The 14,889-nt window shown below is 46.3% G+C and overlaps 1 protein-coding gene across 2 annotated transcripts in view; it reads left to right on the plus strand.

The window, feature by feature from the left end:
• LOC146859480 (uncharacterized) overlaps positions 1 to 14,889 on the plus strand; it is a 187,619-nt gene that overhangs the window by 109,645 nt on the left and 63,085 nt on the right. For both annotated transcript variants that reach the window (XM_085650209.1, XM_085650208.1), the window contains exon 7: positions 10,554 to 10,649. In XM_085650209.1, the coding sequence (XP_085506335.1) occupies positions 10,554 to 10,649 (96 nt within the window). The remainder of the gene's footprint in view (positions 1 to 10,553; positions 10,650 to 14,889) is intronic.

Genomic DNA, 14,889 nt, shown 5'->3' on the forward strand with positions numbered 1-14,889 from the left:
AAAAGCTGGGAAAATGGTGATATCAGCCCCACAAACCCTTTTTTGATAACATTTGCAGGGAAAAACCCAGATGCTTTCATTTGCAGCCCGTTTTTCCAATTTTCCCAAAAAAACCCTAAATTTTGCTGTATTTTGGCTCATTTCTGTGACCCCTCCAGGGGAATCCACAAACCCGGAGTACCTTCAGAATCCCCATGATGTTGGAAGAAAAGGACGCAAATTTGGCGTGGATACCTTATGCGGTCAAAAAGTTACAGGGGCCTCAGCGCGCACTACCCCAAATAGCCAAAAAAGGGCGTGGCACAGGAGGGGGAAAAGGCCTGGCAGCGAAGGGGTTAAGCAATTATAGCTCATCCACGAGCTTACAGCAGTCATGCAGTCGCTTACCAATGGAGTGAGGTTGCTTAGTAACTGCCACGACAATGAGTGTTGTCTTCATATGATGTAAAAGCAAAGCCAAAAGGTTTTATAACAGGGGCCAGGGCCGCAATGCAGATATTAAAAAGAGTAGGACTAATAGAGGAACCCTGTGGTACTCCACTTGGGAGCCACAAGGGCTCCGACCTAAACGGATCCACAGCTACAAATTGCGTCCTCTCTTCCAAGAAAGATTTAAGCAGTCTGAGTGCCGTTCCCTACACTCCAATTGCAGCTAACCTTTCCACCAGGATGGTGTGGTGGGTGGTATCGCAGGCCACCGACTTATCTAATAAGATGAGGGCGCCCCTCCCTCCATTATCCACTGCTTCCCTGATTACTTCTAACGATTTAATCAAGGCAGACTCTGGTCTGTGGCCCGGTTCTAAAACCATGTTGTGCATCATCTAGCCAGCTGTGCTCAGCATTATAATCTGTAAGCTGCATATGCATTCCCCTTTCAAGAAGTTTGGCGGGAAGAGGAAGCCGGATAGGAGACTGTAATTATTAGTGTCGTCTGGATCTAAATTTGGTTTCTTTAGAATTAGTAAAATCAATGTTGTTTTCCACATTTTGGGAAATCCATTTTAAAGGACTATATTATATTTTTTTGACATTGTCCGCTATGATCTCTTCTGCCAGTTTTACCACTGGGCAGGGGTCTGTCGGCTAAACTGATTTGGTCTTAGCGATTGTCGGCAAACTTATTAGAACTCGGGTCACCTATAATAATAATAATAATAATAATCTGGCATTGGTAAAGCGCGCAGCTACCTACCAACGGAGGTGTCCCGGCGCTGTACTCACACCGCAGAGGAACACATCCTGGCTTTCCCTGTGAAGTGTCCACTCCTGGGCACCCCCAAGGTGCAGCCAGGCATCCCCTGCGCTGTTGGGGCTGTTGTGGAGATTAAGCAAGCTATTGCCCAGAGTTGCAGAGTGGGACCCATGATTAGAATAGGCACCGAGGCGAGAAATATCAGGTCCGAGGACATTAAGCCCAAGAAGCGGGAATTGAACCCTGGTCCCGGGCCGGACCTCTGCATCAGGGTCTGCCGCTCTAACCATTGAGCCACACTTCTCCACTAGAGGCACATGTGAGGTAGGTCCATTGGACAGGGTGGGCTCATCATCCTGAACCCTGTATTTGTCCACCTCATTAAAGATACTTTCGACTTAATGCAAAAAATGTGAGGCAGTCTTGTCACATAAAGACTGAGTTGGCGCAACCTCAGGGGTATGTGGAGAGGTAAGGAACAAAACTATATGAAAGAGTTCCTCAGAGGAGTTTTGGCGCTTTCAATTTTTTGAATGAAATACTTAGTTTTTTGGTCTCGCCTACGCAGCGCGCATGCGCTGCTTAGAAAAAAGACTTTTAGCAATGGATTCTGTTTTTCAGTCAAAAATGTGCACACATTGCATTGCTTTGAATGCAGCGCGTGCACGTTTGCCGATTCCCTTGTGGGAGCGAGCTTTAAAATATGGTTCCTGCTCGCTCCTGCAAGGGAAACAGCCGCAGGCCCCCTCCACTCTCCCCTCCCCCTGCTGCCTCCTCCTCTTCCATCTTGTTTTTTTTTTTTTTTTTTTAACTTGAGGCGCGTGCTCGTTTGCCCCTTCCCAGAGCCCACCCTCGCCCTGGTTCCCCACCCCATCTCCCGTACCTGCAGTGCCTCTGCCGGACAGACCCCAAAGCTGGCTCCTTCCGCGCATGCAGGCTGGGCCGGGGCTGCACACCGTATGCAGCTCCGGGCGTCTAAATATAGTCTGCTCTCCTCCTCGTCCGGGTCTTAACACACAGTTGAAGATTTCTTAACTCGAGTCTGCGTGCCGCTCTCTTTCACGGGATTTCCTCATCCCTCCTCTGAGCCCACCTTTGGCTTCTGGTTTTCTGTAGCCATGATTCAGCCGAAGAGGAAGACGTGAGGTTAGTTTCAGTTTCGCTTCCGAGCAGAGTTTGCGACGTGGGCGGTGTCCAGGCGTGCAACACCAATAGGGCTCTAAGGGCTTCAGCTACAGGGAGAGGTGACTGGTCAAAACCAGCGTCATGGCACTTTAAACCCGGCATGTAGGGTTATAAAAAGTGGAAGTGCAGAGACTGGCCGCCAGGCCGCCTCCACAGGCCTGACGCTCCTCTCTCCGACTTGAACATGGGGGCTCTGAATGCGCCCCCTGAGAAGGTGATCTTTCAGAAGAGAGCACGAAAACAGCGTGGTCACACGCCACTGAGCCTACCGCAGCTCACCTTCCGCGGCCAGGTCCCATCACCGGGGTGACGGTGTGACTTTTGGAGGCTGCCTGCCTCATTTAGCCCCAATAATAGCCTAATTGAGCTGGAAAAATGCAAGAGCAGGAGCGTGATTAAAAACATGAACAAAGTGCTGCTCAGAAGTGCTGGTTACAGGTTTTGGGAAAAGCGGAGAGAGGCCACGATGAGACAGTTAAAAATGAAGGCCCGCAGCGCCCTGGCATGGGAGCACCACCATGCTGTCACGGCATGTCCCTGCAGTGGGCACTGGGCAATGTCCCAAGGTGGGCTGGAGAGGCGGCTACAGGTGCAAACTGTTGCATGCCCGTGGTTTCATACCAAGTATGAACTTTGACCCTTAAGGAGCGGGAACACTTGCTGACATTTAACGCTGCAGACTGAAATGCAGAGCTGCCAAGTGGCCCCATCTCGTGAGGGTACCGTGGGCCATTCCTGCATTTACAACAAGCAGCACTAAAGGTTGAAATTCTTCCACATGACCTAGCGCCAATGACACTTAAATTAAAATGTAAAAAGTGAATGGCAGGGGCCAGTGAGGGGCCCTTCGAGAGGACGCAGAGTTTGTACCAACCGACCTTAGTGGTAAACTACTCCAGCCTTTAAAACAGATTCATCCAGATATACAGCTTAAAAGAAAACGTAGAGAATATAGTCTTGGCTGTGTCTCTAATAAACTTAGCGAGTTAAGGGAGAGTCTGTTCCTCGTCAAAAAAGACTGACGTGTGAATGAGTCCTCCCCAGCCCTACTTGCCATCCGGGGATACATGCCTCCATGAACCAGTCTACCTCCGGAGGCCTGTGAACTGTGGGTGGTATTTACTTTTTTACTGTGCATGTGTGATTTTAATACCTCATAGCAATCCCTCGAGCGTTCAGTAATAGTGTCCTTGGTCACTACTTTTGTGGGCTCACAGGTGATTCAGTAATTTGTTCTTCAGAAAAACGAATGCTCAGTAACAGCATTAAAGGGAAATGAGAATTTTTTTATGGGTGGCATATGCATCACGTGCGCTGTCATGTGAGATCATAAACTGTGCCGCCTGAATTATGCAGAAATGTTCACTAAATTATGTGACAAGACAAATTATGCAACATAATGCAGCTCTTTCTCTGCCAATGGTATTATTTGGAAATTTTAACACACGTTAATACTGATAAAGGAAGAATGGTAACTGATTAGTAACAATTTTACACTTAAATTCAGCAACTGAACAGTGACCACTTATTTTTTTGCAAAGGCTTCGCTACTTAAAGATATGCAAAACGTTAAGAAAAAATACATATTCAAAATGTTCAGACGAGTTATGGTAAAATACGTGTACATTTTGTGAAGTACAATTTGGACTATCTTGAGTGAAAATTTATCCCGAGGGAGCGCAACACTATCAAAAGCAGTCCTGCCAGGTACCACGCATCAGGCTTTAGACTAACGCATTTCAGGCTGGTGCTCCGCATCACTGCACTGAAATGCATTGTCACGCATATTCATAGTGTCTCAGCTGTCACTGAAGCGGTGCCTAAAACTGTTATGGATTGTGTGGCAGCTGGCAGGGCACCGTCCGTGGCATGCGTGTGCTCCTTCTCCAGACTTGGGGCTCGCAGCTGAGCTAAGGCTGCTGGCAGGCAGGTGCACTGCTACAATGGATCCATCATCATTGTGATTGTTGCGGCCCGCCTATGAGTCAGGCAGCCTGACGTCACAAGGTAGGGCCCAATGGCTACTACCGAGAGAGGTGGTTATGTGATACAAAAGTCTGGTGCGGGGGTGACGTCGCGTCCTGCTGCCAGAGCGCGGGGAGTTTGTTGTGGAGGAAGGCAGCTGGCTACTGGTTTGTGGGTGCCCCCGCAATCATGGCACGCGCAGCCCAGGCTGCCCGTGCTGTCAGCAGCTGTTGATAAGTGAGGGGCCGGGATGCGGGTTTCAACTTCATCATTGAGCTTGTTTGAGTAAACTGATTAATTAATAGCAGCTTAGCAGTGGACAACAAGAGGCTTTGGTATGTTTGGATGACGCTGTACAAGTTGTCTGACTGCTGTATGGTGCTTTTTAAGCTTAACAGTGCAGTGCTTAGAGGTCCAGTATCTTGTTCATGTTTGCGGACTTGTAGTTATATGTTTGTAATTAAAATGTAGACCGTGAACAATAAATCATTGAAAGATGTACTCACACCTCAGTCATTGCGGCCATGGCCCACCAGTTGCTGCCAGCTCGCCTCGCAAAGAGTTAGAGCCCGAATTATGGGTATCTCCAGAGCTAGATGAGTTGCTAATGCTAATATAGAGTTTCTCGTTGCGGAAATGCTTATAATTTGTGATATTTATTTTTTCCTCGTCTTCATAGCTTCCTTTTGCTCCTCTAGAAAGTGTCACTCATACTCATTGAAATGTCACTCATTAGAACACTGAAATTATGAAAATGTCACACATGGCAATCTGAAACCTTGGCAGCTATGCGAGAGTCACAGAACAACGCAGGCCGGTTTAAACTAGCGACACTGGGCATGAAACGGGGTAAGACTTCTCTAGGTGCATGTTGTGACCTAGCCTTCTTGACATTAGAGGTGAGCGATAGTTGTAAGAAGACACCAGTGTCGTTCTACACAAAACAAACAACACCCTAGAACGCAGGAAATGGTGAAGCTGCCAAGTGGGCTTATGCAGTGGATGACACTTTTGAGCCAGGCATTGCTTTTTAGCCAGTACAATTTGCATTCTGGGATTTGTAGTTTCGCTTGAAGCACGAGAGTGCTCGCAAATCCTAGTATGTTATACACGGCAGCATTTGTTGACAATGCGACATGGGTTCACTGGGCCACAATTGTGAAAACAAGACCATTACCTTTCGTCTTTGTTTGCGATATACAGATACCACGTATATACATACCCTTTGATACCTGATGCGCTATGCCCGTCCTAGCACCTACATGAGAACTACGCTTTCTGGTGTGCAATTTCTACTTATAGTGTGGTGCAGGGCTTTAAGTGGGCTGGGTCTTGCCGGTGCTCAGTTTTAAAAGTCAGATGCTGAGACGGCGCCCCTATCGGGCTAACTATTTTTTCCCCTCACCCTCAGGATGAAAAAACAAGTATTGGCATAGCCTATAGGTCTCGCCTTCGGGACCTTCTGTGTTTAGCCATGCAACTGTTGATGTTGCACCAAGGATATTGTGCTGCATAATTAAATACTTATAAAGTCCCAAAGGCAAGACCTATTGGCTATGTCAATGCTTGTTTCCCTTGCTATCATTTCTTTGTAGTTATTGAGGCTTAGATCTGTTACCATGGGCAAATAAAGGAGCCAGGTTCGGATAGGGACATTCCACATTTTATTGCCTATAGGATTCTTTCCTCCTCAATATATAAAAACTGCTAAATGAACTTACATCAGTTTTGGCCTGCAAGTAGATCCGTTCTTGAAGAAGTGCCTTTGTTTGTTTTGAATAAATCCATTTAGTAATGTTTGAAAAATTAGTACTCAGTGTTACAACCTAGGCTTGAAGGGGTTCAATTGTAGAGATTAAACACACCGCGCGCTGTTTGCTGTTAAGGTTATTTTAACTAATTTTAACTTCTTTTAGGTTGCATGATACTTTATTTTTAAAGAAAAGCTCTCAGTCACATTAAACGAGGCTCACCTCACGCACGGCTCCTCTGGTGCCGATCGGATCTCTGCCGCATCTTGCTTCCCACCGGCTCTGGTTGCCCCTGACCCCTCCCCTCGGGCTCTGACACCTTTAGGTGACGCTATTTAGGACGCTGGACGCCCGGCCGCACGCAGCGGGAGCGCCGAAGGCGTGCCAAAGGCAAGCCCGTCTGCCCCCGGAAGTCGCCCAGCGCCAGAAATCCTACATCTCATGCAATATCATATACTAGGACTGAGCTGTTCGCCTTCAATACCGGTGAGTGCATTCCTCCTGTAAAATTGGCACCTAGCGATATCTGTAAAGCCAATGGGTGTGGGCTATGCTCCCTGAAACTCCTTGATCAACCCGTTAGATGCTTTCAGCAATATGTAGATGTAAACATGGAGGGACATTTGGGATTCATACACCAGAACTACGGTGTGGGGAACGGCATGCAAGGACAGCACATCCACTCCGATGTATCTCCCCATGACCTCCAAGCCTACAATTCCCATTCCTCATTTTCTAGCTGCAAGTTAATCAAGGGTATTCTACTAAACACTAGATCTATGGGAAAGCACAAATACGAATTAGCGGACCGGATTCTGGCTGCTCATCCTGACCTGGTCTTCCTTACGGAAACTTGGACCAGTGAGACTTCTGACCCTGACTGGAACGTTGCGGTCCCTGCTGATTACTCAGTGGTTCATGTAGACAGGACTAGCACCAAAGGTGGAGGGATCGCTATTATTTATCGATCATGTCTCACCGTACGGATATTGCCTCAGCTCGCGGTAGAAGCGGAGGCTTTAACCTTTGTCATTAAGTACAAAGATCTGGAACTTTTTAATGGGTTGTTAATATAACGACCACCGGGGGAAAGGTCCCAGTTTATAAAAGCTCTTCAGGCATTCTTAGAATCCTGTTTGGATTATCCCACTTTCACCATTCTGGGTGATTTTAACTTCCATTTAGAGGCCAATAGTAACTCTGATACCTCTAATCTGGTGGATAATCTGGCAAGTTATGGCCTTACACAACTAGTTGAAGAACCTACACATATAGCCGGACATATCCTGGACGGCATTTTTACCAATCACGAGCAGCTCCTAGTTGAGTGTCCAACCCACCCTGTGGTCTGATCACTCTACTATCCACTTTAGTATAAAACTTCCGTCAGTAATGAGAGGAAGAAGACGAAGGGTTGAGATATCTAAGTCCCGTCCCTGGAAAGAAATCAGAAAGAATGAGCTGCTGACTACTTTGGAGACTGTGTCACCTAAGGTGTCATCTGACATCAACACCTCAGCTTATAATTTTGAAGAATGGCTGAGATCAGCTATGAATTTTCTTGCTCCGGAAGTTACTAAATCTTCCCACAATAAAAGGGTTACTTCACCTTGGTATACGCATGAGCTGCGGCAAATAAAAATAATGTTTAGACGTAAGGAGCGAATGTGGAGATCTGACTATAGCTTGGAGCATAAGAAAGGGTACAACAGTATATTGGAAGAGTATAAGGCAGCGATAAAACAGGCAAAATCAGTGTATTATACCATAAAGATCTCAGAGGCTACCAGCTCCTCTGAAGAGCTGTTCAAAACAGTAGCTGAGCTAGCTAAGGGTCCGGGCGATGAGAGGTTTCAGCCTGACCAAAGCTTTGTGGAACAACTGTCTTTGTTCTTCCAGAATAAAGTACAGATGGTATATAATTCTCTGCTGACTACCATAGGTGCCCAACAACACCTGACTGTTCCATCCCCGAGTAACAGGGATCTTCCACATAAGCTAGCCCACTACGTCCCCCTGGAAGAGGACCAAGTGGTCATTCTGCTGCTCCAGACAAAGTCTGGTTCTCCATTGGACCCTTGTCCCCCGTATATCCTACATCTATTGCCTTACAAGATCAGTACCTTTTTGACACCTCTCATTAACGCCGTCATTGCTTCTGGGGTCTTTCCTACGCCGTGGAAAAAAGCTTGTATTAGGCCTATTCTGAAGAAACCCACCTTAGATCCTCTGGATGTAAAGCACTATCGGCCAATTTCCTGTCTTCCATTACCTGCCAAGATCCTGGAAAAAGCTGTGAATCTACATATCACTGACTATCTGGACAGGAACAACGTGTTGGATTCCACACAGCATGGTTTCCGCCCGTCTCACTCCACTGAATCTGCTTTGCTCATGGCTACTGAACAGATTTGGAAGGTGATGGATGGGGGAGGTAGAGCTATACTTATTCTGCTCGATTTGACCGCGGCCTTCGATACTGTAAACCACTCGGTGCAGCGGTTGAAGGAAGTGAGTATTGTAGATAACGCCTTAACCTTACTCGCCTCCTTCCTAACATCGCGTGAGCAACAGATTCATTGGAATGGTGTCCAATCAGGATTATTCAAGCTCCCGTGCGGAGTACCGCAGGGCTCTGCGTTATCTCCTACTCTTTTTAATCTGTATGTCAGACCTCTGGCACAGATTATCACTGAACATGGCTTAATGTTGGTGTCGTATGCTGACGACACTCAACTAGTGATCTCCATGTCTCAGTTAGAGCAAACAGCCGAGAGGTTCCGGAACTGTCTTACTGATGTAATGGCGTGGATGACTGGGAACTTCCTGAAGATAAATACTGATAAGAACGAGGTTATAGAGTTTGGCCAACTTCCTTCCATCTGGAGCCAAACCTGGTGGCCCTCTGAGGCAGGCTCTTTTCCAGTCCCGGTAATCAGGGCAAGGAACTTGGGAGTGGTACTGGATAAAGATCTAAAGTACGCCTCTCAAGTCAATGAAGTCACCTCAGCCTGCTTCTTTACTTTGAAAATCTTACGGAAGATTCTACTTTTTATCCCGATATCTCTCCGTAAAACAGTGGTGGGAGCCCTTGTCCTTTCAAAAGTGGACTATTGCAATGCGCTCTATCTCGGGATAGGAAAGGGACAGATGAAAAAACTCCAATCCCTCCAGAACGCGCCAGCGCGATTACTCTACGACCTGCCCAAACATCATCTGACCTCATCAGCAATTAAACAGCTGCACTGGCTTCCAGTAGGCCAGAGGGTAAAATTTAAAGCTCTGTCTGGTGCATAAGGCAATTTATGGGGGCGGAGCCTTGGACATTCAACTGATGTTTCCCATGTACCGACCTGTTCTTACCCTTAGATCTGCCAATGTAGGGCTGGTCTGTGTCCCTAGAATTAAGAGCTAGATGGGGTGGAGCTGGCTTCTCATATCAAGCCTCCAATCTGTGGAACTCTCTTCCGGAGGCTGTCGGGCTTGAACCTAACAGGCTTCTCTTTAGGAAAAAGATAAAGATCTTCCTTTTTCCAAGACCTTAGGGCTTCGCGCTGTGTGTTCGGTCCTCTCAGCGCCAAGACGCCACGGCATAAGCGCGCTTTATAAATGTTTCAGTCAGATATCTAAACCATTAATCCAGAAAGATCAGCAAATCCGTGTTCATGTACCTCCCGAGAGCTCAAGATTAAAAAAGGTATTTAAACCTGATTGGACGAGCGAGCCTTTTCTCCAGACTATTTCTGCTCCGTATAATCCAAAGCCAGGTTTCTAGACCCTAGCGCTTGGATTGGCTGGCCGCACGGAGAAAGATCTGTTGCTGCCGCCATTACACTATTCGGTGCTTCATCTGGGAGTCGTAGTAAATAGATTGAAAAGAGACAGAAGAAGGCTAGAATAGCAGCCTCCTGTTTCCTGGTAGAGGTGGGATGTTCCCGGAACGACCCCTCACCCAAAAATAAAATGTTTTAAAAGTAGTCTGGGCCACCTCCAGAGGGTTGGGGGTAGGGCTTGGTGAAGCCTCGTTGTGAACAACCCCCATGGCCATCTCCTGCCTAAGGCCCTGCTCAATGGACGCGCCATATGAGCAAAATGAAAAAAATAAATTCACAGGGAACAAAAGAAACTTAAAATGAAGTTGTTTGGTTTTGGTTATAAAACGTCAAGGTGTGCTTTAAAAAAACCTGTTCAAGTGAAGGTATTCCTTTAAAATCACAAGTTAACTAGCCATAACTTGTCAGGCACTGCTAATGATCTCCCATATGACATAATTCATGACATGTAACATGGCATTGATGACATCTCAAATTATATGACTGATGACAAGATGTATTAAAAGTTATTATAGTTTGCCTTGAAATATTTTCTCTGCATTTTTTGTTACTATAGTTTGTCTTGATCTATTTTGACTGCAATTGTCATGTAACTATTTTTATTATTTTTCTGCCTCTTTTTAGGATACCCTGCCATCTCATCTGCATTTTCTGAAACCATTAAACCTGAGGAACACCCGTGTCTTCAAGAGCAGCGAGTACCTGGACGAAGACCCTCAGGTGAGCAAGAGCAATCTTTGAGAAGATGGCAAAGGACTTGGAAGGATCCCGGGGGGTACTCTGGCTGTAATATTCTGGATTCTCTAAAAAGTCATTTAGTGTTAAACCTGAGGTGTAAAAGAATAGATTTGTATTTGGGGTTGGTGACTACCGCCTTCAAAGAATAATCGTGAGTCCTTTCAGGGTGAGCCCTCAGTCACTAAACTAACCTGAGATCAACCCCCCGGCAGCTGAGGCACAGAGCAGAGGGGCTTCATTTCGAGCGATGTGTTAATTCTTTGTGCAGTACCAAAACAGTATTAAAGTCAAAATAATGCTAATCCCTTAACCAAATTTGACAAATAGAGTAAAATGTAATAAAGAAAATGACACTTAAACAATAAAAATCCAATAAGGGCAACCGGAGATATGAATTTGTAAAGAATTCAAGGAAAATAGCGCCAAAAAGGTCAAAGCTTCAATGGTCACAGTAGACCAGTACCTAGGCGCGATTTCAAGCTGACCGATATTGAGCCCCAATAACATATATTATCCTTTTTTTTTATAACTCGGTCAGAAGTTTTACCTTGAATTTTTTATGCAAGTAAATATCCTTCAGTGGGGCAAGGCAGCAGGCTGGGTCTGAGGACGTCTTCACGAAGACCGCAGATATCGCTTTTGTCATGAAAAGCTTTGATCTGTATATATTCACATTTTACACCCAGGAAAGTCCTCCCACCGGCTGGATACTTTGGGCACCTTCACTCAAAACTTTTACCTTCAGATTTAGGGACTAATTTAGAGGTTTTTTGTGGGATTATTTTTATTGATTTTCAGAAAGAGAGCGAAAAGATAAAATAAAATGTCATTTAACTGTATCAAATTGACAATAATATGTGTGACTTGTCACATATGAAGAAAGAAAGATAATGCAGATACAGTACTGATAAGGCATCAAGTAATCACAACGATATTAATTATATAACAATATTGACCTTCTATATCACAAATATGCAATCTCCAACTTTATTAACAATAACAAAAAATACTGTCCTTTGTTGTCCGTGCATGTGCAATATGCACCTTTGTTGCGTGCTTAACCAGGCATCCGCCCAGCAATGCATGTACATATACATGGATACTTATATGGTAGCGCTGTGTGTGTGTGGAGCGGATTCGTATCTAGTATTGTTGCATGTATCCTCGCATGCGTTGACCTAGGGTATGCAAGTGCGTGCAGTATACATCTACTTTTGTGACTCTCAATCGTGATGTGTCGCTATGGGAGAGCAGTTTTTTGTATGACTTATGATATGTCTATGGCTGTTAAGTAATATTGCCATTGTGTGGGGTTTGCTGATGGAGGACGCCGCATGGCTTTGGCCTGCTGGTTTTCGTGCCCAGCGACCTACAGAGGTCTAAGAGCCATGTATGTGTGCTTGGGCACGTGGGTGACTTCGAGACATATCCAATCTGCACTTGGCCAATCCCAGTGCCAGATCCAAAAATCTGAGGTTTTTACGGCGATGGCCACTCGCCCCATAGGAGGTAAATGCAGCCCAGTCCAGAATGGTAGTGCAGTACGGGCACTGGCAAGCACTTTGCCTAGATTGCCTTATATTAGCTCTGTCTGAGAGTGATACGTTTGGACTCCTATGTATTTGAAGGAGTCAAAGACCCATGTAAGTGGAATAGTGGGCAGATGTTACCTTTGTATCGTGGAGAGGGGCTTCAATGGGAACTCTACTGATTTAGACCAGTTCACTTTCATCCCGGATATAAGGGGATGTTCATCCAGTACCTTCACTTGGTCCTGTAGGACCTCGCTCTGGCCTCGCAGGTAGACCAGTGCGTCGTCAGCATAGTGAGAAACAATGTGCCATTGCGTCTATGCCTGAATGCCCCAATCTAGGACGTGGCCATGGAGCACGCTTGCTAAGGGCTCCATGGCCAACGCAAAGATAATGGGCGACAAGGGACACCCCTGTCTCATGCCACGTTCTAGAACGAAAGAAGGGGAAATGATGCGCCCTGTCTTAACTCTGGCCAGCGGATTAGTATACAGTATCTTTACCTAACACAGAAAGTTAGGGCCTAGGCCGAACACTGACAAGACTGCCATTAAGTAATCCCAACCCAAGGTATCAAAAGCCTTCTCTATATCTAGGGCAGCAATCCAAGGTGTCTCTGCTTCTATCCATGCCCAGTCCAACAAATTAAAGAGCCAACGCAAGTTCAGACTACTTTTCCTCCCCAGTATGAACCCGTTCTGATCACTATGAACTAGTAGCTGTACTGCATCTATTAATATTTCCACTAGTATTTTGCACAAGATTTTCAAATCAGAGTTCAATAGTGATAGAGAACAGTATGAACCCCTTTGTAATGGATCCCTCCCCGGTTTTGGCAGTACCTACAATATGGCTTCACGAAGAGATGGTGGGAGCATGCCATGATCGAACGCCTCACGGTAAATGATGCATAAGCGGGGCATTAGCAATTCCACGTGTGTCACATATAACTCCGATGACCAATCATCCGTCCCTGGTATTTTGTATCTTGCCAACTGTTCAACCGTTTCCGAGATCTCGATTTCAGATATAGGAACCTTGAGCGATGCGTATTGGGTCCGAGTTATTTGTAGCAGGGTAGCGCATGACAGAAATTGCTGAATTTCCTGTGATGTGTTATACGCTGGAGCTTTATAGAGGGGAGCATAGTATTTATAAAAGAAGTCAATAATCTGTTATTGTGTGTTCACTAGTTGCCCATCTTGTTTGTGTATGGCCGTGATTAGAGACTGTGAAGAGCCAGATTTAAGCAGCCACACTAGTGTCCTGCCCGCTTTATTACCATCAGCATATTGCCGGGCCAGGGATTGTCTGTAGTCTAGGGCACAGAGCTTGTCTTGTGTCTCTTTATAGGGCAGGTGGGCCTTGGCTAGTGTGGGTATAATGTGTGTGTCGGAAGGGGCAAAGATCTCGCAACGTCTTACTTCAGACTCTTGGTCCTGTAGCTCTTTCAAGAGCGTCATTCCAGAGCCATTTACAGCTTTATTTACCAGTCCGCTCAACACCACCTTGAATTCTATACTCCCAGATGTGGCGGTGCGTGTATTTATTTGGAAGTATGAGGTGATAGATTGTGTTAAGTGGTGCATCTTAAGTGCCTCCAGGGGAAGACGCCACGTTGGGATATCAGCTCTGTGCGTGCCCCAGTCCAGGCGCACCTGTAGGGGGATGTGATCCGACGGTGTGCGAGCCAAGTACTCTGCATGCGATACCCTGGCCAACACCTCTGCTGAACAGAATATCACATCAATTCTGGTGTATAGGTCGTGTATCGGTGAATAATGTGAATATGTCCACGTCGTGGGATGCTTGCTGCGCCAGGCTTCACTTAATTGCATATCTCTGGTCCAGACCTTCATGTGATATGCCAGGCCTATAGATTGTGCAACTGGGAGTGGCGGGTGTGATCTATCTCAGTTTAGAACTTGCACATAATTGTATTCTTCCCTCCAGTACATTTGTGCCGACCAATAACAAGGACAGGGGCATGGTTTGTAGAAACGTATCCTGCCCCGAGTTTGGTGCGTATAATAAAACAAATGTCAATGGGGAGCCATCTAGAAGACCCTCAAGGATCGCATATCAGCCTTGCGGATCCACCCGAGTGTGTAGCGACTGCAGTGGAGTCCCAGGTGCCACCCATATCAAAGTGCCCCTGGCATAACCAGAGTACGTGGTCCCTATCACCATGCCCCTCTACCACTTGCGCGTTGATGAGAGGGTTTGCTGGGTGAGGTGCGTCTTTTGTAGCAGCGCCACTGAAATCTTGTGCCTACGCAAGTATTGGTATACCTTGTGTCGTTTAGCACAGCCAGCTAGCCCCCGCACGTTCCAGGTGAGAAGGAGATAATTATTACCTGACATCATTGTTTAATGAGTAGTAAATATTAGGGGGTCATACCCACCAATGTAGAGCAGCCAGCAGTCACCGAGCCCCCCCGTGGTGAATATGTCCCGAATATCGCCTTGGTAGTGTTGCACCTTTTGAACATGGAGTGTATCAGTATGGAACGGACAGATTGTATAAAACATTTACTATACCCAACTCCCCATCCCATGCCCGTTTGTCAACGGGCAAGGTGTCAGATGCCAAACACACACGTGCCCTAACCTGATGTATCTAGGCCCAGCAGGAGCGATGAAGATGACAGTCCGACTACTCCCAATGCCGTTCTCCTTTGAGAACAGTA

The sequence above is a fragment of the Triturus cristatus genome, chromosome 3_2 (assembly GCF_964204655.1).
Source record: "Triturus cristatus chromosome 3_2, aTriCri1.1, whole genome shotgun sequence".
In the NCBI taxonomy this organism is placed as follows: Eukaryota; Metazoa; Chordata; class Amphibia; order Caudata; family Salamandridae; genus Triturus; species Triturus cristatus.